General features: G+C 40.0%; 1 protein-coding gene across 1 annotated transcript; it reads right to left on the reverse strand.

Annotated features, from left to right (window-relative positions):
* Positions 1-4,586: 4,586 nt before the first annotated feature.
* On the reverse strand, positions 4,587-6,175 carry Cdk7 (Cyclin-dependent kinase 7). Its single transcript, XM_090382951.1, has one exon. The coding sequence runs from the start codon at positions 6,173-6,175 to the stop codon at positions 5,147-5,149; it is 1,029 nt and encodes a 342-aa protein (XP_090239077.1). The 3' UTR covers positions 4,587-5,146.
* Positions 6,176-26,314: the final 20,139 nt, after the last annotated feature.

The following is a 26,314-nucleotide window of genomic DNA, read 5'->3' on the forward strand; positions in this document are numbered from 1 at the left end:
CAGTGCTGGTTACCAAAAGCAGGCAAAAACTTCCTATTTGTAGTTTTTAATTTATTGTAATAATTTGTCATTCTTTTTATTAAAGTGTAATAGCTCCATTAAAAATAAATAACTACAATTTTTTTTCCCAATACTTAACTAAGAAATACCCAAAGATTCAGAACTGTCCAGAACAATTTTAAAGCGTATTCTGTGGGAGGGAAAAAAAAAAACGGATCAGAGAGGTTCTGCGAATTTTAACTTTTTATTTAATTTGAACACACACATATTACCGTTTTAATTTATTGTTGATGATTACTGTTTTTAAAAATATTAGAGTTCTGCAAAAGGGCTGTGGAACAGATATGCAGTAAGATGTTACTTTATGTTGTCCATTTACTCTTAGCCATCACAAACCTACAACACATGCCCCAGGGGGCTCACATCTGATAAGTATGGGCTTGGCACAGAGGGTCCTCAGCTGGATATCATCATTCTTCCCTTTCTTGGTGATTCCTTTCTACCTCTCTCTCTCTCTCTCTCTCAGGGTAACTCAGGAATTTTTTTTGGCTGGTGCAGCATAAGCCTGTCTTCCTTGCACCATATGGCTGCTAATAATAATAATAACATTCTGCGTGAGGCCCTCAACTATCCTGGACTTAACTGATTTGGGATTACTGGAAAATTACTTAGGTCAGAGCCAATGCCCACTGGTTTTCTGTAAATGGAGATATATGAAATTATTTCTAATGCAAATGTAAACACTAAGATGGAAAAGGGGTGCTCTTGCTTCACTCCTTTTGAGTTCCTGATGGAGGAATGTCGAGTGTTCAGAAAGTCATGGAAAAAAAAAAGAGACTACCAAAGGAATTTTCCTTATGCTGCCATACAGCAAATATATCAACTAAATACCAGATTAACAATATGGAGTAAAAAGAAATTTGGTATTGATCAAATGCTTCAGTAAGAAGTGGGGTCTCATACTTGGGGGCCCTTTTTTCTGTTATAGAAAGATTTTCATTTAAATTGTAAGTATTAATGACCAACTAAGATGTACATGTTTGATGTCTGGAATAACTGAAGGGAGGGCCCTGTCTGAAATGGAGTTTGGATTATGGAGCCACACAAACTTCAGCTTCAAGTAAGAGAGATGAAAGTGAATGCTGATTCGGCATCAATGCTCACCAGCTGTTGTTGTTGTTGTTGTTTGGTTTTTAGGAGCATTAGCAACTAAGGCCATATTGCTCCAGGATATGCGGTGGTCATTCCTTAACCTTTCCGCATCCTCCGTATTTGGTGGTGACGGGCTCGAACCCCGGTCTAATCAAGAAGCGTGTGGTACGCACTGCTGCTCCTTCCCACCTGGCTACGGAGGCGCCTATGCTCACCAGCAAATCCTTAAGTTATAATTTAGTTTTTGTTAAGAACGTCACTGATATTTCTGATAAAAAGAGGGACAAGCTGCTTGTTTCAGCAGATATTTATCACTGGCAATAAGGAGGCAGTGAAATCATCCCTGTGGGCCTTTAGCTTTAGTAGAGGCACACAATGCAAGAAAGCAAGCTTATGCAGCATCAGCCAAAAAAAAAAAAAACCTCTCCCTTTCCATCCCTCCATTCGTTCCAAATACTTGTCCAGCCCAGGCTTAAATTTATTTAGACTATCAACTTCGACAACAAAGAATGGAAGTCTGTTCCACTAACCAACTATCCACTGGCTAAAGGCAAACTTCTGCATATCTATCCGACATCTGTGTTTCCTCAATTTGAATTTATGCCCTCTCAGGTGATTATTCTGAGCAAGAGGAAGAATCCCATCAGCATTGAGCATGCTCAAACCATTCAAAGCTTTATACACCTCTATCAGATCACCTCACAGCTGCCTAGTCTCCAGACACTGTAATTTGCAAAACTTAAGCCTTTCTTTGTAAGAGCGACCCTTTTGTTCCAGTTCTGTATTCCTCATATCTGTATGACACCATGTCTCTGATATCCCAACAATATCTGCCTTTGATGTTTTGAGCAATACCTCAAATTTATCAAATTTATTTACCAAACTCCTAGCATTGGTGTATACACAAGTATACATGCACCTGTTTCTATTCTTAGCTACCCTAACACAACATGGGTTGTGTTAGGTTAGCTAAGAATAGGGAAAAAATTTGTACCGCAATGACTCCCAGCAGTCTCTGAAATACCCTCAATCTTGTTTTCCAGGCTGCTGCTCATTCCAATAGAAGCAGTGCAAGAATCACTTTCACCTCTGCCAGTGGCTACTGTTAATCTATTAGTCCTTGTATCCCCCCCCCCAAGCTAGCAGTTTTTACCTAACACTGCCTCAATAGCATCAGCAAACATTCTTGCACCCTTTCTATTTAAGTGTATCCCATCCCTGTAGAAGCAGTCTCTGCTGTTAACCAGTACAGAGCAGGCTGAAAAAAATTCTACCCATTGAGCCTTGCACAATCCTTCCAGGGCTGAATTGATCGACAAGGGTCTCATCATATACTCCCTCCTATCATGTCTGGGCAGCAGAATTGCAGACACTTTATACTAGTGAAAATAATGGGAGGTTATAATTTGACTTAATTTTACAAGGATAATATTAATTCATATTTTATTTTTGATAACGCTGAAAACTAATCTCAAATGAAAAAAATTAGAATACAGTGATCCACATATTTATAGTAAAAATTTATTAATGATGCAAAAAAAGAAAACCAAAACCAACAGGATGGATTAATCATATGCATTAAGATACACGTGATCTCTGGTTTAATTTTAGTTTTAAATTAAACTAAACTTCTGTTTGCTTCAAACAGAAGTGTAGGCCTGTGATATTGCATTTGGTTTTTGCTCACAATAAATTACTGTATCCATAACATTTTAAGCTCCCTTCAAACTCTCCATTACAAAATATAAGCAGAAAATATCCATTTTTAAAACAGACCCCACACTGAGTTTGGAATGTTAACTCAGGGCTATTACTGATATCTTTTAAATAATTTAAACCAGTTAATTTGTTCACTCAGAACTAATAAACTGAAAATTTCACTCCATACTCATTTGGAGTGAAGTGTTATTCTTAAAAACTTTAATTTCCAACATGCCTTTCACTCAACACATTTTCATGTGGGGATCAGGCCAGTGAACTTTAGTGGCTCAGTGACTTATTGCCAGATTAGTGCAATAACCGAGTTTGAAACAATTAATTAAATTCATTCTGTATGTCCAAATTTACCCATTTATATTATACCCCAACTATTTAGATTATCTGGGCTTCATCATAATTTACATTTGGTAGTTAATATTAATCGTAAAACTATAATACCTATTATTAATTGAATCATAATAGGTATTATAATTCAATTAATTGAATTATAATACTTTCAATTTAATTATAAATTTAATTTAAATTACAATAATTTTACAATATGAATCAATTTCACTATTTAATTCAAAAAAGGACAAAAGTTAACTAAATATCTTTTTATAACAGAGAACTTTGCCATACTTTTGACGTGGCAGGTCAGTAGCTTGATAGCACTGAAAATATTCATTACTCATTAGTTTCTTCTGATTATGACTTTCAATTTGCTGTCAAGTGCCATTACTGTCAGAAAATGACACTTTTTCTTCAACTCAGTTTAAAGAACTACACATTATATAATAAGATAAATTTCCTGAATGCTTAATTAAAACTAACTACTAATTATCTCAATTTTAGATAACCTCATCTTCCTGAAGGTTTGATAAATCAATGTATGAATACAATAATACAAACATCTAAGGTGACATGAGATGACAATTTTAGATAACCTTAACCTCATCTTCCCGAAGGCTTGATAAATCAAATGTATGAATACAATAATACACACCTCTGAGGTGACATGAGATGACAATTTTAGATAACCTCATCTTCCCGAAGGCTTGTTAAATCAATGTATGAATACAATAATACACACATCTGAGGTGACATGAGATGACAAATTTTAGATAACCTCATCTTCCTGAAGGCTTGACATAAATAACTGTATGAATACAATAAAATACACATCTGAGGTGACATGTGTATTTTTCGAGCCTCATAACCACTAAATACAATTAATAATTATATCAGTGGTTTCCAACCAGGGTGCCATGTAATTTAGGTTTAAGATACTTAAAGTTATTAATTTTTTGAAATTTATATATTTATTTCATTATAAAAAGGGTACAATATGAAGGGTACAGTACAATATCCATTGTACCATATCTTTTTAATTTTGTGGTGATCTATAATTGATCTTTATTTAATACCTTTATATAAAGAATAAAATTATTATATAGGTATATATTAAAAGGTTGAAAACTACTGTGTTAGGTATTTCTTTTGGCCTAGGGGTGCAGTGAAAAAATTACTGGGACAGTAAGTGCATCATGAACACAGAAAGTTTAGGAATCTCTGAATTATATTCTTGTCAAAGTAACTAGTTGTAAAATAGGAAAAACTGTGGTTAGTTTTTAATTAAGCATTTAGGAAACTTAGTGTCACTGCATATCATTACAATATACAGTCAATATCATATGGAAGTTATGACCTATAAATACTTAAGGTTAATAAGGTTAAGTTACCTAAAATATGATAATCAGTGGTTAGTTTTTAGGAAATGTAATGTTATTAAATAAAGTTAGTTTGTTTATAAAATGTGTTAAAGAAAAACCTTGGAAGTTTGTAATGTAAAGTTTGATTTGTGGTAGCTATCATTAATGACAATTTGATTTAACAGTTTCCAGTCATTAGTAGAAACTAATAAGACAAACATATGAGACTGTTAAGCTATGGCCCCAGCATACAAAAGTTACGTTCACTATGGAGGTAAAAAAATTTAGCTAATTCTTGCCCCGAACAGCAGTTCCAATTAATTAATTACCATTTATGCAACAGTTGTGGGGGGGGGAGACCTTCAGAAACTAAACTTAGGAGCTACATTTAATCTTAATCCTTCATCAACCACAATGTTCTGTTATAGTAACGAATGCAACAAAACAAATTAAGTGTGAGAAAAATGTTTATATTTCTTTATACATTATACTAATCAATTCATTTATGCATAATATATGCATCTAACGATATGCAACCCTACCGTTTTTACTTTATGCTACAGCTCATGTTAATATATGTTTTATTAAAATGCTAACCTCTTTATTAAACCATCTTTGTCCCCTTCTCTTAATTTGCGTTTAAACCTTGAAGTCAAGTTTTCGCTTTCTTTTACCTGAGAAGCAGAAGGTCGTGGTAATTGCATTCTCGGAGTAGGATGGGGTTTATTTGAAAAATAAGGCATCTGTAAAGCTTCACTACATGTGCAACGGTCAAGAGGATTCAGCACTACAAGTTTACTAATTAAATCAAGTAGATCATCTCCAGCTGCAGTAAATATATTATTTAACGGTGTTCCAATGCAAGGCTTAAATTGTACATAATGCGGCAGATGCGTTAGACCAGGCCAGTCTTTGTCCGTTGGCGTGCCTAATGCTTGAAATATTTTGTCTAGTTGGTCAAGATCAGACTCTCCAGGTAAAAAGGGAATTCTCAGCAGAAGTTCTGCTAAAATACAACCCACTGCCCATATATCCACACCAGTGCCATATATGCGAGCGCCAAATAAAAGTTCCGGTGCACGATACCATCTGGTTACTACTTGATGTGTGTATGTTCTATTGGGAGAACCAAAGAATTTGGCTAAACCAAAATCAGCTAATTTAAGGACTCCGCTTTCGTTAATTAATAAATTATTAGGTTTCAAATCACGATGAAGAATCCAATTAATATGAAGATATTCTAATCCCTGAAGGGTCATCATTATATAAGCTTTAATGTTCCCAGGTGCCAGAACAACATTAGTATCTTTAATAATCACCTCCAGATCTGTTTCCATAAAATCGAATACCAAAGATACATTAGATCTGTGACCAAAGACATCTAAAAGGCCTATAATATTTGGATGTGATAGCTCCTGCAACAGTTTTATTTCTCTAAGCGCGGTTCGGTTAATGCCATCTTGTACTTCGGCCATAGAGCCCAACTTGATCTTTTTAACTGCAACTATAAGTCCTGTTTTTACATCTTTAGCCTTATACACAGTAGCGAATTGTCCTTCTCCTAAAAACTGTATTTTTTCGTATCGCTTTTGCTTATCCTCTGCTTCCACCATGTTTCCGTAAGGAAAAAAAAAAAAAAAGAAAGAAAACCACACAAAAAAAGCACAAAACCGATTTAGCATACAACACGTGTTATAGCATGAAACACCGAATGCCTTCACGTCTAGACGTTTACCATAGACATTGTGCAATATTCATGAAAAATTAGCCCAATCAAAATGAACTAAATCTACAGAAGCAAATCGAATTACGGTAAAAATAATGAAAGGCAATGTAAACCACAGAGTAGTAGTAGGAATCGTAGTAGTGGCATGTGATGCAAGAAAGAAAGTGTATGAGCTTACGCAGAATCAGCAAAAAAAAAAAAAAAAAAATTACAAAACAATCCCCTATAAATGTTCCTCCAGTTCCACCTTAAATTTATTAAAACTATCAACTTCCACAACGACAGATGGATGTTTGTACCAGCAATTAACCAACCGCTACCTAAAGGCAAATTTCCGCACATCTATTCTACATCTGCCCTTCCTCAATTTCAATTTATGTCCCCTTAGATTCATAATCTGACCAAGTGGAAGAATCAAATCAGATTTCAGCATGTTCAACCCATTCAAGGCCTTATACACCTCAATCAGAACACATCGCAGGTGCCTAGTCTACAGCTGCTGCAATTTGCAGAACTTAAGCCTCTCCTGGCAAGAGGATCCCTACATTCTCCTCACCAATCTTGCCCTTCTCTGTACACGCTCAAGCAAATCTACATCCTTCCTAAACTGAGGCCTCCAGACCTGCACGCAGTACTGAAGGGGAGGCCTGACCATTGCCTTATACAGTGGGACAATCACCTCCTTTTCCCTGCTAACAAAATTGCTGTATATCATTGAAAAAACCCCATAACCTACCCTGGCAGACTATCTGCATTGCTCAGAAAACTTCAACTCTGATTGCAAAATTACTTACAGGTTTTATTCATTTTCTACCACCTTAAATGTAGTGCCACACGGTTGGTAAGTTTCTCTGGGGTTACTTCAATCCATATGCAGTATTTTGCATTTTTCAATGTTAAATTTCAGTTCCCACTTCTCAGCCTATCTGCCCAAATTTTCTAGATCCTGTTGCAGTAACACAATGCCATTAATGACATTAACAACTCTGCCAACTTCGATACTAAGCCTGATACACCTTCATCAATATCATCGATAAATATAAAAAACAAAAGTGGACCCAACACTGAACCCTGTGGGAGTCCTTTAATAACATTAGTCCACAAAGAGCAGCACCCATTGATTACCACCCTCTGTCTTCTCCCATTCAACCATCCTTTTATCCATTGTAGCAACTTACCCTTAATACCATTCTGCTCCAATTTGTACAGTAGTCTTCCGTGCACAACAGTGTCAAATGATTTCCTGAAATCCAAGTATATGATATCAAAATTATTTTTTGCATCCAGTTCCTTTGAAACCACATCATAAAAACCAATTAAATTTGTCGGAAAGACTTTCCCTTAACAAACCAATGCTGTGTCTGAATTATTGCTGCAGTCTTGTCTAGATGATCCTGTAATGCAAATCTAACCAGTGACTCCATTATTTTACCCGGAACAGAAGTTAAACTAACTGCTCTGTAATTACTCGTCCCCCCTCGATCCCACATTGTGAATTGGGGACACATTTGTACATCTGCAGTCCGTGGGGACCTCCTCTGAATCCAAGGATGCTCTCATAATTCAGGCAAACGGTTTCTTACTTTCTTTGCCGCCTCCTTTAATATAACTGGATAGATCCCATCCACCCCAGGTGTTTGACTTCAACAATTTCTCCTCCACTTTATTCTCAGTTACTACAAAATGATCGCACCTAAGCGTAGAGGATATATGCTGTGTTGTAGAATTATGTCTTTCGGGTACGACTTTGCTGTATAAAGGAGTGATGTACAAACAGGTTCACGGCACAGCTATGGGTTCTCCTATTAGCGCCATTGTCGCAAACCTGGCAATGGAAGAGTTAGAAAATAGGGTTTTTACAAGTTTGGAGTTCCCTATGCGCAAATGGAAGAGATACGTGGATAACCCGTTCACTTTGGTGCAAAAGGGGAGAGAAGAGAATGTAGTTAGCTTTCTCAATGATTTCTCTCCTTTTAAACAGTTCACCTCAGAGGTGGAAGTGAATGGTTCCGTCCCATTCCTGGACGTAATGGTGAGTAGAGAAGGCTCCAGGCTTAGTACTACAGTGTTTACGAAGCCCATGTGTAGGAGCCAGTACACCCATTATAGGTCAGCACAGACTGCACAGCATAAAAACAGCGTGGCCAGGGCACTTTTGGGTAGGGTTAGGACGCATTGTAGCACCTCTGAGGAGAGAGAAAGAAATTGGGCAAGTTAGGGCGGATCTTATGAAATGCGGTTACCCCCAGAGGGTCATTGATAGATATAATAGAGGCGTGGAGCCTAATCATGGAATACCGTCCGTTCCAGTCGCCACAGTTTATATTCCCTACTATTCGGGCTTGTCAGATCGAATTTCAAGAATGCTACGTGACTTTCAGGCACGCTGTGTGCAGCTTCCGGGTCGGAAGTTGCACACAGTGTTGTCACAGGTCAAAGACCCCATTCCTGGGAATTCCAGTAGTGGGGTCGTATATGAGATCAAATGCCCAGACTGTGGGGAATGTTATGTGGAGGACGGCGACTAAAAGACCGTCTGGGGGAGCACATGCGAGCTATACAGGCTGCAGAGTTCAATAAGTCCGCCATTGCTGAGCATTATTGGGAGAAACATCATCAGGTCTCCCCGGTGAATGCTCTCATCCTTGACCGGGCGCATAGGTTCTGGGACCGTAAGTGGCTAGAGAGTTTGTGGATAGGCTCGTCTGAGAACAATAGTATGAATAGGGACAGGGGGTAAGTGTAAGTGTAAGTGTAAGTGTGTGTTGTTGTCTTACGGCACCAGGGGTTTCCCCCATCTCCGCGTTGCTTTCATTGTGGTGAACCAGTTCACTGGGAAATGCCAGAGATTTAAAAGTGTGTGGGAATTGTTCATGTGTTGTGTTCTGTACCGTTGTTCATCTGGTCATTTAGCCGTTGGACCCCTATTGAGGCCCAACGTTGTCCCACTTACGCCCCGTGGAGGCAGACCAGGAACCCAGTAGCTGTAGATTCACTCTGGCAGGTCCTGCCGCTTAATTTCCTGGGATTTCGGCGGCTAGGACCTTAAAAAAAAAAAATAATAAATAAATAAAATAAAATAAAAAAAAAAATAATAATAATAAAAAACAAATAAAAAAATATATATATAAGTAAATAAAAAATCTGCGCTGGGGTAATGTCGCTTTGGTTTGCTAGGCCGAGTTTTGGGCTAAGTTTTTGACGTGTGGGGCTTTCGCTATGATGAAGGTAGAGAGGGGAGGGAGACCGAAGATTGGCGGGAAAAGACAGAAATATGGGGCCAATAGAGTAGATAGCCCCAGTTTTCAGTGGGGCATGCCCATGCCCCACCAGAGTAGAAGTTTGGGGGTGGAGGAGAAGGAACAAAAAATGTCCCCTCCCCCCAAGGAAGTGGGAATAATAGGTGAAGAGGGCGAGGGTGTCCTCTTCAGATCGCCATCAAGCTGTTTGCAACTGTGCTGCGTTTAGTCTGTTCTCTACTGTCTGTGCTGCATTCCCCCGTCCTTGCTTTTCTCTTCCGTGTGATCAGCACTCTTCTTTTCCAAGTACTGGTCCTCTGCAAGGTTTCAGTTTTTTTTGTCACATTTGGCGCCGATTTTTGTCAATCTCTGTGTACGTTGCTGTAGATAGCTATTAGTGTTTTTCTCCTGGTGAATAAGTCTTGCGCATACTGGGAGAGTGCCCTATATTCATCCTCAGTGTCCAGGAAGTGGTGCTCCAGTCCTTTTGGAAAGTATCTTAACCTTGTTATTAGTAGCCCTCTGAGGTCTTCATAGTGTTGACAATCATAGACTATGTGGCTCCAGCTTTCACTTTCTCCACATATGCAGTTGGGGTCCTCAACGAGTCGGAAGCCAAACAGCTTCTCCTTGTAGGGTCCGTGTCCGGTTAATAGTGTTGTCATATGGTACCCTGGGAAGTACCACGGTGGCTGCTTTGGGTATATTTTCTGGAGGTCTGGTAGAAATCTTTTTGTTACTTCGCCTTTTGTAGTCTCTGTCCATCTTCTCTGCCAAAGATCTAGGAGGTTGGTCTGTAGCCTATTTTTTTCGTGTTTTAGGTTGCCCGCCGGGTCAGTCGTGTATCCTTGGTGGGTAGCGGCCACTCCCCTGGCCAGCAAAAACAGTAGCCCGGCCTGAACTGCCTCCAGGTCCAGAGGGAGCGCTCCAGCAAGTACCTGCAATGCTGGGGTACTTACCGTGCTGCAGGCGCGCGTTGTTGATAGCAGTATGGTCCTTTGGGTCATTTCTAGTGTTCTTTTGTTGACTACCAGCGTCGTTTTTGGATACCAACCCGCTGCTGCATAGGTGATTGCAGGCAGGAAGGTTGTTTTATAGTAAAGCATCAGTGCTTTTTTCTTGAGTCCCCAATCTTTCCTTGTGATTCTGGTTACCAGTCCAGAGTATCCTCTGATTTTTCTTCTGATGTATTTCAGATGCGGCTGGAACGTCATGTTTTTATCTAGGATAACGCCCAGATACTTCAGTTGGCTCACAAATTTGATTGTTACATTGTTGATTTTAATTTGCGGGGGTCGTCGTAGTTGCAGAGTCCCCTTTAGAAGGATCGATGAGGTCTTGTCTGACGATATTTTCAGCTGGTTCTTTGATGCCCATTGCTGCAGCCGCTGCAGTGCCTGATTTGCCAGCGTCCCCAATTGGGCCCTGGAGTCCGCCTCTACCGTCAATGTCAAGTCGTCCGCGAAGGCGTGTACTGCCACAGAACCCAGGTCCGTAGTCAGGAATTCATCGAGGACCATTGTCCACAGAAGCGGCCCAAGCACCGATCCCTGCGGACATCCTCTGTGCACCTCTCTTGTTATTTTTTGATAGTGTACATTGATTTCCACTCTTCTTTGTGTTAAATAGCTTTCGATTACTTTGTAGAGGTTAAGAGGCACCTCAGCCTCCCTCAACCTTGCCAGGACGCTTGGCCACCAAAGTGAATCAAACGCCCCAGCAAAGTCAACAGAGATGAGCAGCAGATACTTTCGTCTACAATCCTGGAAAATCCTTAGCAAGTTTCCCAGTGCGTCCACGGTTGAGGATCCTGGTCTGAAGCCATACTGATTTCTGGCATGTAGGCCTGCCGCTTCATAGTGTTTTATAACTCTCACATGGAGTAATCTTTCAAACAATTTGCTTGCCACTGGGAGCAGTGCGATGGGTCGATATGAATCCGGAAATTCTGGATTTTTGGTAGGATTTTTCAGTATTAGTTTTAAATTTGCTGTTTTCCATGCAGTTGGGAAATGTCCTGTTTCCAAGCATCTATTGTATAGTGTTAGGAGTAGGTGCGGATTGTATTCCACGGTTTTCTTCAGTATTTCAGGCTCAATAAGATCGAGGCCCGGGCATTTTCTATTTCTGACCCTACTAGCGGCCACGCTGAGTTCATCCAGGGTGAAGGGAGGCTCAATCGCTGGTTTCTGTAGTTATCGTTTCTGTCGCATGTCTGTTTCTGACCTGGCATAGTTAACATATTTGGTTTTTGATATATTCTGTCGAGTATGTTATTCATCGACTGCTCCCAGGTTGTGGTGAGATCTCCCTGCCGAGTCCTAGTGGTAGAAATCACCTCCCCCCTAGGCAGTCTATTGGTTGTTACTTTGTAGACAATTCCCCAGGGGTCATTGTTCCCTGCTGTGGAGACCAAGGACTCCCAAGAGCGTCTTTTACTTGTCTTTATGGCGTCAGTGTACCGGTTTCTTATTTGTCTATATATTTGCCTCAGGGCTTCAACCTCATTTGCTGGCCATGTTCTTCGGGCCCTCTGGAAGTCCTTCCTACTCTTGTTCATTTGTCGCCGGAGCATGGCAATGTCCCGGGTCCACCAGGGGACTGCGCCCAGTCGGGGTTGTTTCTTCCTGATAGTTTGGTTGCTGATATCTATCATCAATTTAGTAATTGCATTCTGCAGTTCGTTCGGATTATTCTGTGGATCTAGGGACGGAGGTTTGTTGTTAACCGCTGTAGTTAGTAGCTCTTTGTATTGGGGCCAATCTGCCTTGGCAACTGCGTATCTGTGGGGTGTTTGTATATTTGCTGTTGTTCTTGGCAGCGTTCTTGTTACTTTGCAGGTGATGACTCGATGGTCCGAGGTGGTCCAAGCGTCTTCCACCCTCCAGTCGGTCACGTGGCTCGCCAGGTTCCTAGTTGCTAGGGTGATATCGATGGTGGCCTCCCAGAGGGTGTTGCAGAATGTTGGCAGATGGTGCGGTTGGTTCAGTACAACAAATTGTGATCCTATCAGATAGTTTTCGAGTTGCTGCCCATTTGTTGTTCCTCTTCTGTCGGCAGTAACGCTGTGCCATAGTGGAGAGCGACAGTTTACATCCGCTCCTATAATTATTTTTTCATTCGGCAGAGTGTTTTGGAGACGGCGCAGGTAGTTGATTGTGGTCTCAATTTCCTGTCCTGGCCTGCTGTAAAGGGCCACTACATATAGGGAGCCTACTGCTGTAATGAGCTGGGCACAGGCAGCCCAGGTCGTACACAGTTGAGTTACTTTTGTTGCAGTGATTTTGGTGTTCCTGACTATGACCGCTGCCCATGGGGTGTCCTCCTCCGTGTGGACGGCCTTATATTGCAGTGGATACCCCACCACCCGCTTTGCGTGAACGTATGGCTCCTGCAATATGATTATGTCGGTGTCTTCCTCATCGGCCCTGACCCGGATTTGGTCTGCCACTGTTTTGGCTCGTTGCGCGTTAGTCTGGATTATCTTAATCATTGCTATATTATACTTTTTATTTCTTGTCCCCATAATCGATTCTATTTTGGTATATGCTTTTGGCTTTAAGGTAGACTGGGCACTTCGGGTCCTTGATTGAATGCGCGTGTTCTATTTTCATTGCCTTACAGTTTGCGCAGGTGGCTTCCTTGTCTTTGTGTGGACAGTCTTTAAAGGCGTGTCCCTTCTCTGTGTAGTGTCCACAAGTTGGAACTGTCTGGGTGCAGACATGCGTAGTGTGTCCGAACTTGCAGCATCTAAAGCATTTCGGAACCACCACTCGCTCCCGGAATCGGTAGCTGCCCCACTCAATATATACCCTTGTTCTGTCCTTTAAGACTTGCCATGCTTCCGGTATAAGCTCCACACCCCAGTTGTTGTTTATTCCTCCTCTCGCCTTTATATGAAACTTTGTGGTTATTACTTCGTGTGTTTCTTTGTCTGGTATTTCCTTTTGCAGATTCCTGAGGTAGAGCTCTTCGGCCAGCTGGGCTGCTGTGACTTCTGGATTGACGTCATAGATTATTATTGACGGTCCCTTCCTTTTGGGCGGCTGGGCCGTTGGTGTTGGCCAAAAGACCAGCGTTTTATATTTCCACGCTCCCGAGCCGCTTCCGGTTCTGGATTGTATGGAAGAAATATTGAGCATACGCTGTGAGCTTGTTACTTAAGGATGTGTTGCTTAAACATCATTGTTGTTGAGAAAGGAGGCGGAAGCCTCCGAAAGCTTCAGTCAATGTTTTATGGCTTTTATCTTTATTGTATTTTAAATATTTTATTTATTTATTTATATTTTATTGTATATTAAAGTTTCATCGTATATTTATTTTGTAAATCAGTCTTTTGCATATATCATTTTACAGTGTAGTATCGTTTGGTACATTTTATAGTTTCCAGTATTAAACCATTATAAATAAACGGTTGGTGTATTTGTTTTAAATTCTGGATATCATCAATCTTTTCTATCTTGGTGATTCCCCTCTCTCTCTCTCTCTCTCTCTCTCTCTCTCTCTCTCTCTCTCTCTCTCTCTCTCTCGCTCTCTCTGTCCAGGGTAATTCAGAAATTTTATTTTTCGCTAGTGCAGCATAAGCCTCAAGCTTCCTTGCAGCATACGGCTAATAATAATAATAATTAATAATGATAAACCTTGATCAGTTCATCAGAATTGAAATCCATATGTTGTACAGATGGATCAAAAATAACTATCTGCACTTTGAAACTGATACAATACTACAAAGTCACTGTCAGATATAAATACATTTATATATAAAAAAAGTTGTTGCGTTAGTGTCTGAAATCCGACAGCGGGGAAAAGGCCTCCCCCACCTCCGAATTTCTCCATTCAGCTAATTTTAGAATTATCAGACACATGTTAGGCAAGAAAGCAAGCCAATATATCATCAGCCAAAAAAAACAATCCCATTTCACCCATCCATTCACTCCAAAAGGTTATATAGTTCTGGCTCGAAATTATTTTCCCAAAACAACAGATGGAAGTGTGTTTCCAACCATCAACCACCTGTTGGCTAAAGGCAAATTTATGCACTTTCTATACTATAATTGCCTTTACTCAATTTGAATTCATGTCCCATAAGTTCAGGAATCTGGGCCCAACAGCATTGAGGTTGCTCAAACAATTCGGGCTTTGGGCTCCCATTTCCTTACAGACCTCCTGATGTGTGAATGTAGATGCAAAATACTCATTCAATTTTTCAGCTACTTCAACAACTTCATCAATAATCGAACCATTGATGTCAAGAGGACCAATCTGATTCATCCCCTTCCTTGAAGAGTTTACACAAGTAAAGATTTTATTGTTTTTCTTTGCACTTTTTCCCAAAGATTTCTCGTACTCTGCCTTTGCTTGCCTAACGTCTTTTGTGATGTTAGGCCTCAAACAATTCAGGGCCATACACACCTCAATTAGATCAAAAAGCAGGCGCCTAGTTTCCAGAAGTAGATATTTGCAGAATTTAAATCTTACTTGTTAAGAGCAACCTTTTGTTCCACACACCAATCTCATTGCCCTTCTCCGTACTCGAACCAACAGATCCACATCTTTCCTGAAATGAGGTATCTAGACATTCATAAAGTACTCAAGGTGAGGCTTCACCGTCGCCCTTTACAAGAAACCGACCAACACATTATAGCTGCTAGCATATTTTCTGTATATCATTCACAAGACACCATGAGCTACACATTCAACCTGTATGCAATGTTCAGAAAACGTTATATCTGATTTCGCAATTACCCCCAGGTTTTTTTTTTTTTTTTCTCCACTACCCTGAGTGTATCGGTGGTGACTGAAGCACCACCCAGTTGATACAACACTCTGGGGTTATTGCTGCCTATAGGCAGTACTTAACATTTGTCAATGTTAAATTTCAGTTCCCACATCTCAGCCTAATCGCACAAATATTCAATTTCCTATTGCAGTAGCGTACCACCATTATTGTCATTAACAACCCTGCCAACCTTCGAATCTTCTGCAAACTTAGACAGTAACTATGATATACCTTCACCAATGTCATTCATAAAAACCAAAAAAAACTGTGGATCTAACACCGAATCCCGGGCAACCCCACTATTAACATTATTCGAAGAAGAGCAGTATCCATTGATAATATATTTCAGTCTTCTCCCAATCAACCAGCCTTTTTTCCATTGTAGCAACTTATTCTTAAGGCCATACTGCTGCAATTTATAAAATGTTTTCCATGTACCAAAGTATTAAAAACGTTCCTAAAACCCAAGTACTGTATATGATATCAAAACTAGTTTTGCATCCAGTTCCTTGGCGACCACATCATAGTATCAAATCGAATTTGTCAGACAAGATTTCCCCTTAACAAAACTATGCTGTGTCTGCACTATAATTGCAGACTTGTCTAGATAATCTTGTCTGCGTGGGTAGCACAGTGGTATCGTCACCGTCCTCCCCACACCGGGTGGAAAAGGCGCGGGTTCGAATCCCGTCGATGACGCGAGGAACTTTAGTGGGCTTTTTTCACTCCGTGGCTGAGTTAGTCGGTCTCAGGCGTAGATAGCAAGGTGTTTTCCCTCAGAAACTGAGGTTTTTTTCGTCCAGCAAAACAAGCAAATTTACCAGAGAACACACACAATTGTGGAACACACACACACACGTTCCACACTATATATGGAAGTTAAAATGACCCATTATAAGATAATATGATTTTCTGGCCACTATTTTCTTGTACAGTTGTTAATTGTACTCTTCAGAGTCAATAGGCACATAATGCCTATAACACACTCCTACTCTCATATAACACACTCCTACTCTCAACTTGGTTTTTCCCGTGCTGGTGTCACACCAAACTGACTCAACACTACACTGTCTACCCATGTCAACTGGATGCACTTCTTTAGATTTTTATATTTCTGAACTAAGCATCACACCTCCGCTCCTTCTGTTCTTTATGAACACATTGTACTCCCCAAATTCCAATTCTGCATTACTTATATGTATGTGACACCACAACTTTAATATCCCAACAACATCACGATTTGAAGTCGTCACCGACACTTCAAATTTATTTACTATACTGCTGGCATTGGTGTAATGTAATTATGCAGGCACCTGATCTTACTCTTAGCTACCCTAACATAATCCATCTATTTATTAGTTCCATGATGGCTCCCAGAAGCTCTTGAAATTGCTCTCTAGGCTGCTGCTCATTACAATAGAAGCCGTAAAAGAATCACTTTCACCTCTACCTGCGGCTACTGGTAATCTTCTAGTCTCTGAATCCTCCAAAGCTACTGGTTTTCCGACCCATCTAACACTGCCTTGATAGCAACAGCAAATATTGCACCTTTTCTATTTAAGTGTATCCCAAACATGTAGAAGCAGTCTTGCCTCTTAGCAAGCACGGACCACACTGAAAAAAATTCTACTCTGTGAGCCTAGCACAATATCACCAGGGCCGAATTGTTTGACAAGGCTCTAATCATATACTTCCTCCTATTTTCTCTGGGCAGAATTGCAGACGCTTTCAAATTTAACCCTGACTCGCGATTTTTTTTTCAAACTTAACCTGTACTTGTTCAGTAAGTCTGCAGATCACCAATTCTTAATGTCATTAGTGCCAACCTACACAAAAATATCACCGTTTGTGCCCTTAAAATATTATATCTGCTCTACAACATCATCACCTTTTGTCCCTGGCAGACATACCCTGAACCTATTCAACCAATCCTTTATGCACAATATATTTCCCATCTCCCTCACAATAATTAGCTCCTGTGGGACCAGCACATTCTGCCCTGAAGATTGCCGCTGTGTTGCGTGAAAATCAAGTTCAAGCTCTGGCATTGATGTGGGCAGCTAAGAGCTTGATGGTCCCACAATTTAAGAAGAACAATTTGGCCCCAAACGTCTTCGCACTCCTTACTCCTTAAATCGAGCACGCACATAGACATCTCCCTTGTCATCCAGAAATCCGCAAAGTTTCACAAGCTGCACAATTTTTTAGACTGTGATGTGTTGGAGAATCGCTCCCTTCGGTTCTCCCCCGTGGCAGAGCACTCCATCTAATTTCTGCACGGTGCTTTTCTGCTTTAGTCTGTGGCATGATTTCCGTTTACATACAATTTAATTAATTAAATTAATTAACAAAAAAATTAATAACGTTAATAACTTTAATTAATTAATTTGCTGTACTTCACCATACAATACTATACTAAGCTAATGCAGTAATGCATATTCCGCTATGGAGGTTTAATTTAAACCTTAGCTATCAAGTTCGAGATATGAGCTATCAAGTTACTCTAAATCGTAAAGATCGCAGGGTTAAATTGGGTATATCCTTAGCTAAATACAAAAGATATATGCCCACAACGTGATTACATCCTTCAAAATACTTATTTATTTCAATTAAAACCCTATTCTTTTAGGCTATTAGTTACCCTAGGATATTTCCGCCAAAACATCGATACCATAGCGGTACCAGTAGCCAATTGTAACTTCACCAGCTAAATTTAAAAATAAGCTAACGACTGCTACTAAGCCTATTTAATCTATTTGGAAAACACAAATTAATAAATTAACTAAGAAAAAATACACTGAAATGCAAAGGTTATATGCCCAAAAGGTGACTGAACCTCCAAAATACTTATTACAATTAAAACCCTACAATTTCAATGTTGGGTCCATTGTTGTTTTCTGTATTTATAAATGATAAAGGACACAAATGACAGTACGCTGCTACTGCAATAGGATCTAGAAAACTTGAGCAGATGTGCTGAGAGGTGACAAATGAAGTTTACCATTGACAGATGTAAAGTACTACATATGGGAGAGTAATGTATCAACTCTGTGGTACTACACTGACAGTGGTAGAGAATGAAAAGGACCTGGGGGTTAATTATGCAGGCAGATATGAAGTTTTCTGAGCAGTGCAGACGGTCTGCAGGAGTAGCTCATGCTGTTTTGTCAATGATATACAGGAATTTTTCTAGCAGGGATAAGGAGGTGATTATCCCCTTGTATAAGGCAATGGTCAGGCCACACCTTGAGTACTGTGTACAGGTCTGGAGGCCTCATTTTAAGAAGGATTTAGAGCTGTTGGAACGAGTACAGAGAAGGGCAACAAGTTTAGTGACTGGAACAAAGGGTTGCTCTTACGAAGAAAGACTTAAATTTCGCAAATTACAGTGATTGGAGACTAGGCACCTGCGAGGTGATCTGATTGAGGTGTATAAAGCCTTGAATGGTTTGAGCATGGTCAATGCTGATGGTTGAACATCCCGTCGATGTTCCTCTCGTCTTTAAAGGGCTTTTTTTTTCACTCCGTGGCTGAGTTAGTTGGTGTGAGCAGTAGATAACAAGGTTTTCACCCTCAGAAACTGGAGGGTTTCATCCCGGAAAACAGGCTAATTCACCAGAGAACCACGGAATTTACAGACAAAATAAATATATGGTTAGATGTAATCATTTATGGGTGACCCCTAAAATCATAATTTGGTTCGATTGGTGACCAAACAGTTGAGAGCATACCCACGAGTTCTATTCTAGTCTGGCGAGATGTCCTGCCCACTTCCATTAATAAAAAGTATCTGCTACTAAATCACTGTTTACGCATTGTGAATACCGTGCTTTTTGCTATACGTTGGAAAGAACAGAAACTATTTTTTTTTGCCTATGTTTATGTGGACGCTAGATATATTAGCGTTTAGATCTAACCAGGAGCAAATTCAGTTATTATGAATACAAGTGACGCACATGCATTCCTGTAACCAAGGCGGCCAGAAGCATGTTAAACCAATTTTGTAGAACATGGCCGCGAATTCAAATGGTCTAAATAACGATATCATCCATGTCTTTTCCGAATTTCTATCAACTAGCCTACCACAGTCTCAATGTGTAGAAACCCATGTTATTGTCGCACAGAGAGCAGTTGCCCAAATCGACTTGGAAATTGCTATTTGCTAGAAGTAGGCGTATACTTCATTCTCCATGTGTATGTTTCGTTTGAAATCGAACCTAGTTCGTAAGTTAAATAAGAAATTAGCATTAGCATTAGTAGAGATTTACAATGCAAGAAAGCAAGCCTATGCAGCATCAGCCAAAAAAAAAACAAAAAACTTCCCATTTCACCACTCCATTTGTCCAAATGTCTGTACAGCTCAACCTTCAATTTCTTTAAGGCTATCAACTTCCACAACAAAGATGCGCCTTTTTCAACAAATAACAGCCCGCTGCCTAAAGGCAAATTTCCGGACATATATTCTACAACTGTCTTTGCTCACTTTGAATCTATGCCCCTTAAAGTTCTTAATCTGAGAACAGGAAAAATCCCATCAGCATTCAGTATGCTCATCCCATTCAAGGACTTATACACCTCAATCAGATCACCTCGCAGGTGCCTACTCTCCAGGCGCTGAAATTTGCAGAACATAAGCCTTTCTTGGTAAGGGCACCCCATTGTTCACCTCACCAATCTTGTTGCCCTTCTCTGTACTCGTTCCAACGACTCTACATCTTTCCCAAGGCTTCCAGACCTGTTCACATTACTCTAGGTGTGACTGACCATTGCATTGTATAACGGGATAATCACCTCACTGTCCCTGCTTGAAAAATTCCTATATATCATTTACAAGACTCCATGACCTGCCCTGGCTGCACGTCTACACTGCTCAGCGAACTTCACATTTGACTGCACAATTATGCCCAGGTCTTTTTCACTTTCCACTTCCCTGATTGTAGTACCACAGAGTTGGTACGATAGTCTTCAGTTATTGCTACTCATATGCAGTACTGTACTTTGCATTTGTCAACATTAAACTTCAGTTGCCACTTCTAAGCCCAATTGCCCAACTTATCTAGATCCAGTTGGAGTAGTATATTTCACTGGTGTGTAAATCTTAAGGACGAATACTATTTCTAAAGGTTACAACTACAAAATGAAATAAAACACCCTGTGACGATTTGCATAACTGTGGCCGCCGTTGAGTAGAAAGCTGCAGCACATGCAAATATTTGAATCGTTATGCGAGGGCTCACATAAACAGATAAAAACAGCAGTTCAGCAGTTATATGCAAATTACCGAATGGTGAGCACGATTGTTACAGATGTTCGATTGGTTTCATACAAGTGGTTTCAGAAAAAGCCAGTAGACAACATAGTGACATAGTGACATAGTGTTTTTTGACAAGCGGCACCGGTGCTTTCGCACAACTCCGCATTTGAATCTCTTGTGAAGTAAGACAGTACAGTACTGTCAAGGCCAGATAGCATATGTTAGTGTATGTTCATGTTTGCTTAGTGCGGGTTATGTTGCTCATCTGGCCGCTTGGCCTAGGGTCCGTGGAACACCACAGACCGCTAGTTACCGTCACTGGCACTGGGAGCCGGACTAGGTATGTGGGAAGAGAACTCTGGCTGGCCGACCCTGGGGTTCGCCTGAGCTTCCCAGGGAGAGCCAAAAAAAATAAAATAAAATAAAAAAAATAATAATAATAAAAAAAATAAATAAAAAAAATAAATATAAAAATATTATAAAAAAATAAATATAAAAATATTATAAAAAATAAAATAAATAAAATAAAATAATAATAAATAAATAAAAATAATAAAATAAAATAAAAATAAATTTTTTTTTTTTTTTTGAAATAGGAGGAGGGGTAAGAGATTGAGGTGAAGAAAGAAGGTAAGCAGAAGAAAGAGGGCGAGGTAACCATGATTTCTTCTTAAGATTGATTATATTGACTCTAGGTAGAAATTGATATGTCTGTCTACCTTATTCTACAATGTCCCAATTTTCTCGCCATTGTTTCATTATTTCTTCTAAAATTCTAATTTTCTCTGTTTTAATATCAGAGTAACTATAACTTTTATTTTCATCAGGACATGATTCTATTCCCATATATTTTTTTCTTATATTACGTTTTGTAAAATACAACATTCCAGACACCAGGACTGCATAATATGCTGGAACTCTACCAGAGAGCCTGCAAGCCCTCTGAGGAGACGGTTCGACATGCTCTTGTTATACCCAATAGAGCAAATCTTTGCGCTTGTACTATATATTTTTGGATAATTGTATTAGACACTCTATGCACCCAAGCTCCAGAGGCATAAGTGATAATTGCCACGAATAAACATTCATATAGTAGATTTAAGGCACGGCCTTTGATTCCCCAATCCACCCTTACTATCCTCCTAAGCTTAGCGTAGAGTGTTCTTATCTTTTCTTTTAAATATTTAACGTGCTCTGTAAAGAAGAGCCTTTCCTCAATTTTTAATCCCAAATACTTTGTACTTTTAACAAATCGAGAGTTGGGGCACGATTCGCACTTAATCTCCCTTTTAGTAGCATTTGTACAGTTTTCTCCTTTGATATCTGCAAACTGTACCTCCTAGACCATTCTTCCAATATTATAAGAGCTTCTTCTGCTCTACTCTCTATCTGCAATCGAGTGTTCCCTTGAATCAACAGAATCAAATCATCAGCATAAGCAATTTTCTTAACATTTTGTATATCCAAACCTAGATAATCATCAAATACAATATCCCATGCAAAAGGTCCAATCAGCCAGCCTTGTGGACAACCTCTTTTAACTTTCCTACTTATTTTAATATATTTTTTCTCAACACATACATTTCTTTCCGAAAAATAGCTCCTAAAAACCTTATATAATTGACGAGAACATCCCGTACTCCTAATTCTTGCCAATGTCCCAACTGAGCCGGTCAAATGCACCCTTAAAATCTACAAATATGCCCAGAACATACCGACCATCACTCCCCTCTACTGCATGAATCATTTCACAGGCTGCATCTTCAGTTAATCCTTCCCCCATGTGCATCACTTCTGAGCTGCCATTGACCCCGTTCGTGTATATGGATGAGAACGCCACACCCCATCGTACTGAAGCTGTTGATATGGTTTTGAAAAGTGAAGACATTGTTCGTATGGATTGGCCTGCCCGTTGCACCGATCTAATTCCCATCTGGGAAATTATGGGACGTTATGGGACTACCAGCATGATGGGTGTGGACGCTATGACGCCTACCTGCACGTCCACCCCCATTAGAAAATGTTCACCAGCTGAAGATGATGCTGACAGAGGAATGGACGATATTACTGCAAGAGCTATTCAACAACATCGTTGTAAGTATGGACAGGTGGTGCAAAGGCTGTATCGACATTAGGGGTGGCCATATATCCCACTGAGGACCACCTCGTCCCTTTGTTCCTTCTTTGGCTTTGATGCATCAGTATCATGACAGCTAGTGCTATGTTGTCACTTTTAAATAGAGTTCCTCTGTACCGTTTTGTTTCCGTTGGTGTGTCGGTTTTGTTTCCTTCATCATTTCTATATTTCCGAGGTTCCTTTGGTATGGTTTTGGAAAGTGAAGACATTGTTCGTATCGATTGGTCTTCCCGTTGTATCGATCATACGAGTGGCCTATATCCAGGCCAGTCGTATGAGAAGCTACAGGTGAAAACCGGACTGGTTCTTACGTTTTGCACCCTAGTGAATCATTGCTGTCATTTACAACCCTGCCGACCATAGTATCATCTGCTATCTTGGGCAATAAACCGGAGATGCTTTCATCAATATCATTGATCACAGCGGCGTAGCTACCATGTAGGCAGGCAAGGCTATTGCCTCTGGCCCCTTTAGCGGCCCGGCGTCTTTGGCTGTCTCCTGTTTTTGCAATTTTCATTAATTAAGTAGGGGCCCAAACAGTTTCTGTGCCTCCGGGATCGGCGCCTTCGTAGCCAGGTTGGCAGGAGCAGCAGTGCCTAGCACACGCTTCTTGATCAGACTGGGGTTCGAGCACGTGACCACCAAATACGGGGGATACGGAATGGTCAGGAAATGACCACAAATATCCCTGAGGAAATATGGCCTTAGTTGCTAATGCTCCAAAAAAAAAAAAAAAAAAAAAAAACCAAACAAACAACCTCCGGGACCGAAAAAGTGTACCTACGCTACTGACTGATGAATACCCAAAATAAGAATGGCCCCAGCACCGAACCCTCTGGAACTCCACTAATAACATTTGTCCACGAAGAGCAGTGTCCATTGATTACCACTCTCTGTCGTCTCCCACTCAAACATCTCTATATCCATTGTAGCCCCTTACCCTTAATGACATACCTGTCCAATTTGTACAGCAGTCTTCCGTGTGCGACAAAACCTTTCCTGAAATCTAAGTATATGAGAACAAAATTATTTTTGACATTGAGTTCCATTGTTACCAAATAATAGTACCCAATCAAACTGGTTAAACAAGACTTCCCTGTAACAAACCCATGGTGTGTCTTTACTATTACTGCAGTCTTGTCTAGATGACCCTGCAATGCTCTTTAATCAGTGACTCCATTATTTTCCCAAGAGCACAAATTAAACTAACAGTCTATAGTTACTTGTCTCACCTGTTGAACCCCCTTTATGAATTGGTGATACATTTGCACATCTCCAGTACATGGAGACCTCCCTTGAGTTCAAGGAAGTTCTCGTAATTATGGCTAAGGGTTTACTTACTTCCTTTGCTGCCTCATTTAATATAACTGGGTAGAGCCCGTCCACCCCAGGTGCCTTCCTAATATTTAACTTTGTCCTCCACTTTGCTCTCAGTTATAACAAAATCACTTAGCTCCCTGTTAGAGTTTAATAAATTTCTGGCATTCCCTCATTGCTTAGCTCCTCATGTGTGAAGGTAAATGCAAAATACTCATTCAGTTTATCAGCTACGTGTTTATGATCATCAATAGTTACGTCATCTATGTTTAGTGGTCCAATCTGATTCATCCCTTTCCTTCTAGAGTTTACATAATTAAAGAACTCTTTGCTGTTTTTCCTTGCATACTTTGCCAAAGATTTCTCGTAATCTGACTTCGCCTGGCTACCCTCCTTTGTGACTTAATTACAAACAAGCTTATATCTGACCTAGCCTTCTGTTTCACTTGATATTTTATAAATGTCCATAACTTTTTTCTTCTTTGCCATGAGCCTCATGGCAGGGAAGAAATACTGTTCAACGTTCAGGCCTCACTGAGGCCTGAACGTTGATAAACCAGGAATTGCTAGTGCTAACACTATGTTACTGTGTACACTTCCATTAACTTATATGATTGATTTAAACTCCAACAAGGCGCTTGTCCCCACATCGCATAGAATACAGATTGACCAGAGCCTGTTGTCCGCATGGAGAAAAAAAAAATTAAGGAGCTCACTGGCTATGAGCACGTAGAAAGTAAGCTGATCAGCTCGAATTCTCGGTATTGTTGTTAAAGGAACACACGTGGTTAGATCACTTTTACTATTAAGCATAATTGAGCTAGAAAATAATTGAGAATTAAGACTAAAATTGAGAATAAAAGAAAATTAAGCATAATTGAGCTAGTCTTTGGGAGCATTGAGATGAATGTCACATACATGTATTACAGCTCTACTTCTTCAGATAATAAAAATGAATAAATAAAATAGAATAAATATCAATTTATTAGTCAGTAAATGATACAATTCTACCAAACATCCTCGACAGCATACAAATGGGGAATTAATTCTCATGAAAAATGTTATATATCTATATGACAATTTTATACCAATATAACAGAAAAGATAGGATAAAATGTTTGCGCAAATAGAAAACCATTAATATATGCCTTAGATTCCGCAAGAGTCACTCTTAAGTATAAAGAGTGATTTCACTCTTAAAATTGAGTTGTCATTTAGTTGTCACCAATAATTAGAAATGACCATTAACTCATATCTGATGTACTGAGAAGCTTGTCTTCAGGTAAACGCGATATTATGTGGCAGTTGTATTGGTTGTTATAATAGGAGGGTTTTAGGACCATGAGCGACTAAGGCCATATTGCTCCGTGTATATTGTAAGTAAAAAAATATTGTGTGTGTTTTATGTCCAATTTTCTGTTTAATGTATGAAAAACCCGAGATTCCGGGAGGTTGTGAAAAAGCCCAATAAAATTCCTGACGTCATCGACTGGATCGAAGTGAGGTCTTTCACCCCCCCCCCCAGGTGTGGGGAGGTAGGCGATTCCACCGACTATGAAATGCAGGAGGTAGTAGTAGTAGTAGTAGTAGTAGTAGTAGTAGTGGCACTTGATGCAAGAAAGCAAGTGTAGGAGCTTATGCAGCACCAGCCAAAAAAAAAAATCACACCATACCCTCCAATTGCCTGTCCAGTTCCTCCTTAAATTTATTTAACCAATCAACTTCCACAACGACAGATGGAAGTTTGTTCCAGCAATTAACCACCCGCTGGCTAAAGGCAAATTTCCGCACATCTATTCTACATCTATCCTTTCTTAATTTGAACTTATGTCCCCGTAGGTTCGTATTCTGAACAAGTGGGAGGATCCCATCAGAATTCAGCGTGCTCAAGGCCTTATAGACCTCAATCAGATCACCGCGCAGGTGCCTAGTCTCCAGCCACTGCAATTTGCAGAACTTAAGCCTCTCTTGGTAAGAGGATCCCTTCATTCCCCTCACCAATCGTGTTGCTCTTCTCTGTACACGCTCAAGCAAATCTACATCCTTCCTAAAATGAGGCCTCCAGACCTGTACGCAGTACTCAAGGCGTGGCCTGACCATTGCCTTATACAGAGGGACAATCACCTCCTTTTCCCTGCTAGCAAAATTCCTATATATCATTGACAAAACCCCATGACCTGCCCTAGCAGCCTGTCTACATTGCTCAGAAAACTTCATATCTGGCTGCACAATTACTCCCAGGTCTTTTTCATTTTCTACCACCTTAAGTGTAGTACCACACAGTTGGTACGTTTCTCTGG

Source organism: Mastigoproctus giganteus, chromosome 1, assembly GCF_048544385.1.
Source record: "Mastigoproctus giganteus isolate SK-2022 chromosome 1, ASM4854438v1, whole genome shotgun sequence".
Classification (NCBI taxonomy): domain Eukaryota; kingdom Metazoa; phylum Arthropoda; class Arachnida; order Uropygi; family Thelyphonidae; genus Mastigoproctus; species Mastigoproctus giganteus.

Bases quoted from the DNA above. Each gene is read 5' to 3' on its own strand.
- Cdk7 (XM_090382951.1), bottom strand. From the start codon at position 6,175: ATGGTGGAAGCAGAGGATAAGCAAAAGCGATACGAAAAAATACAGTTT.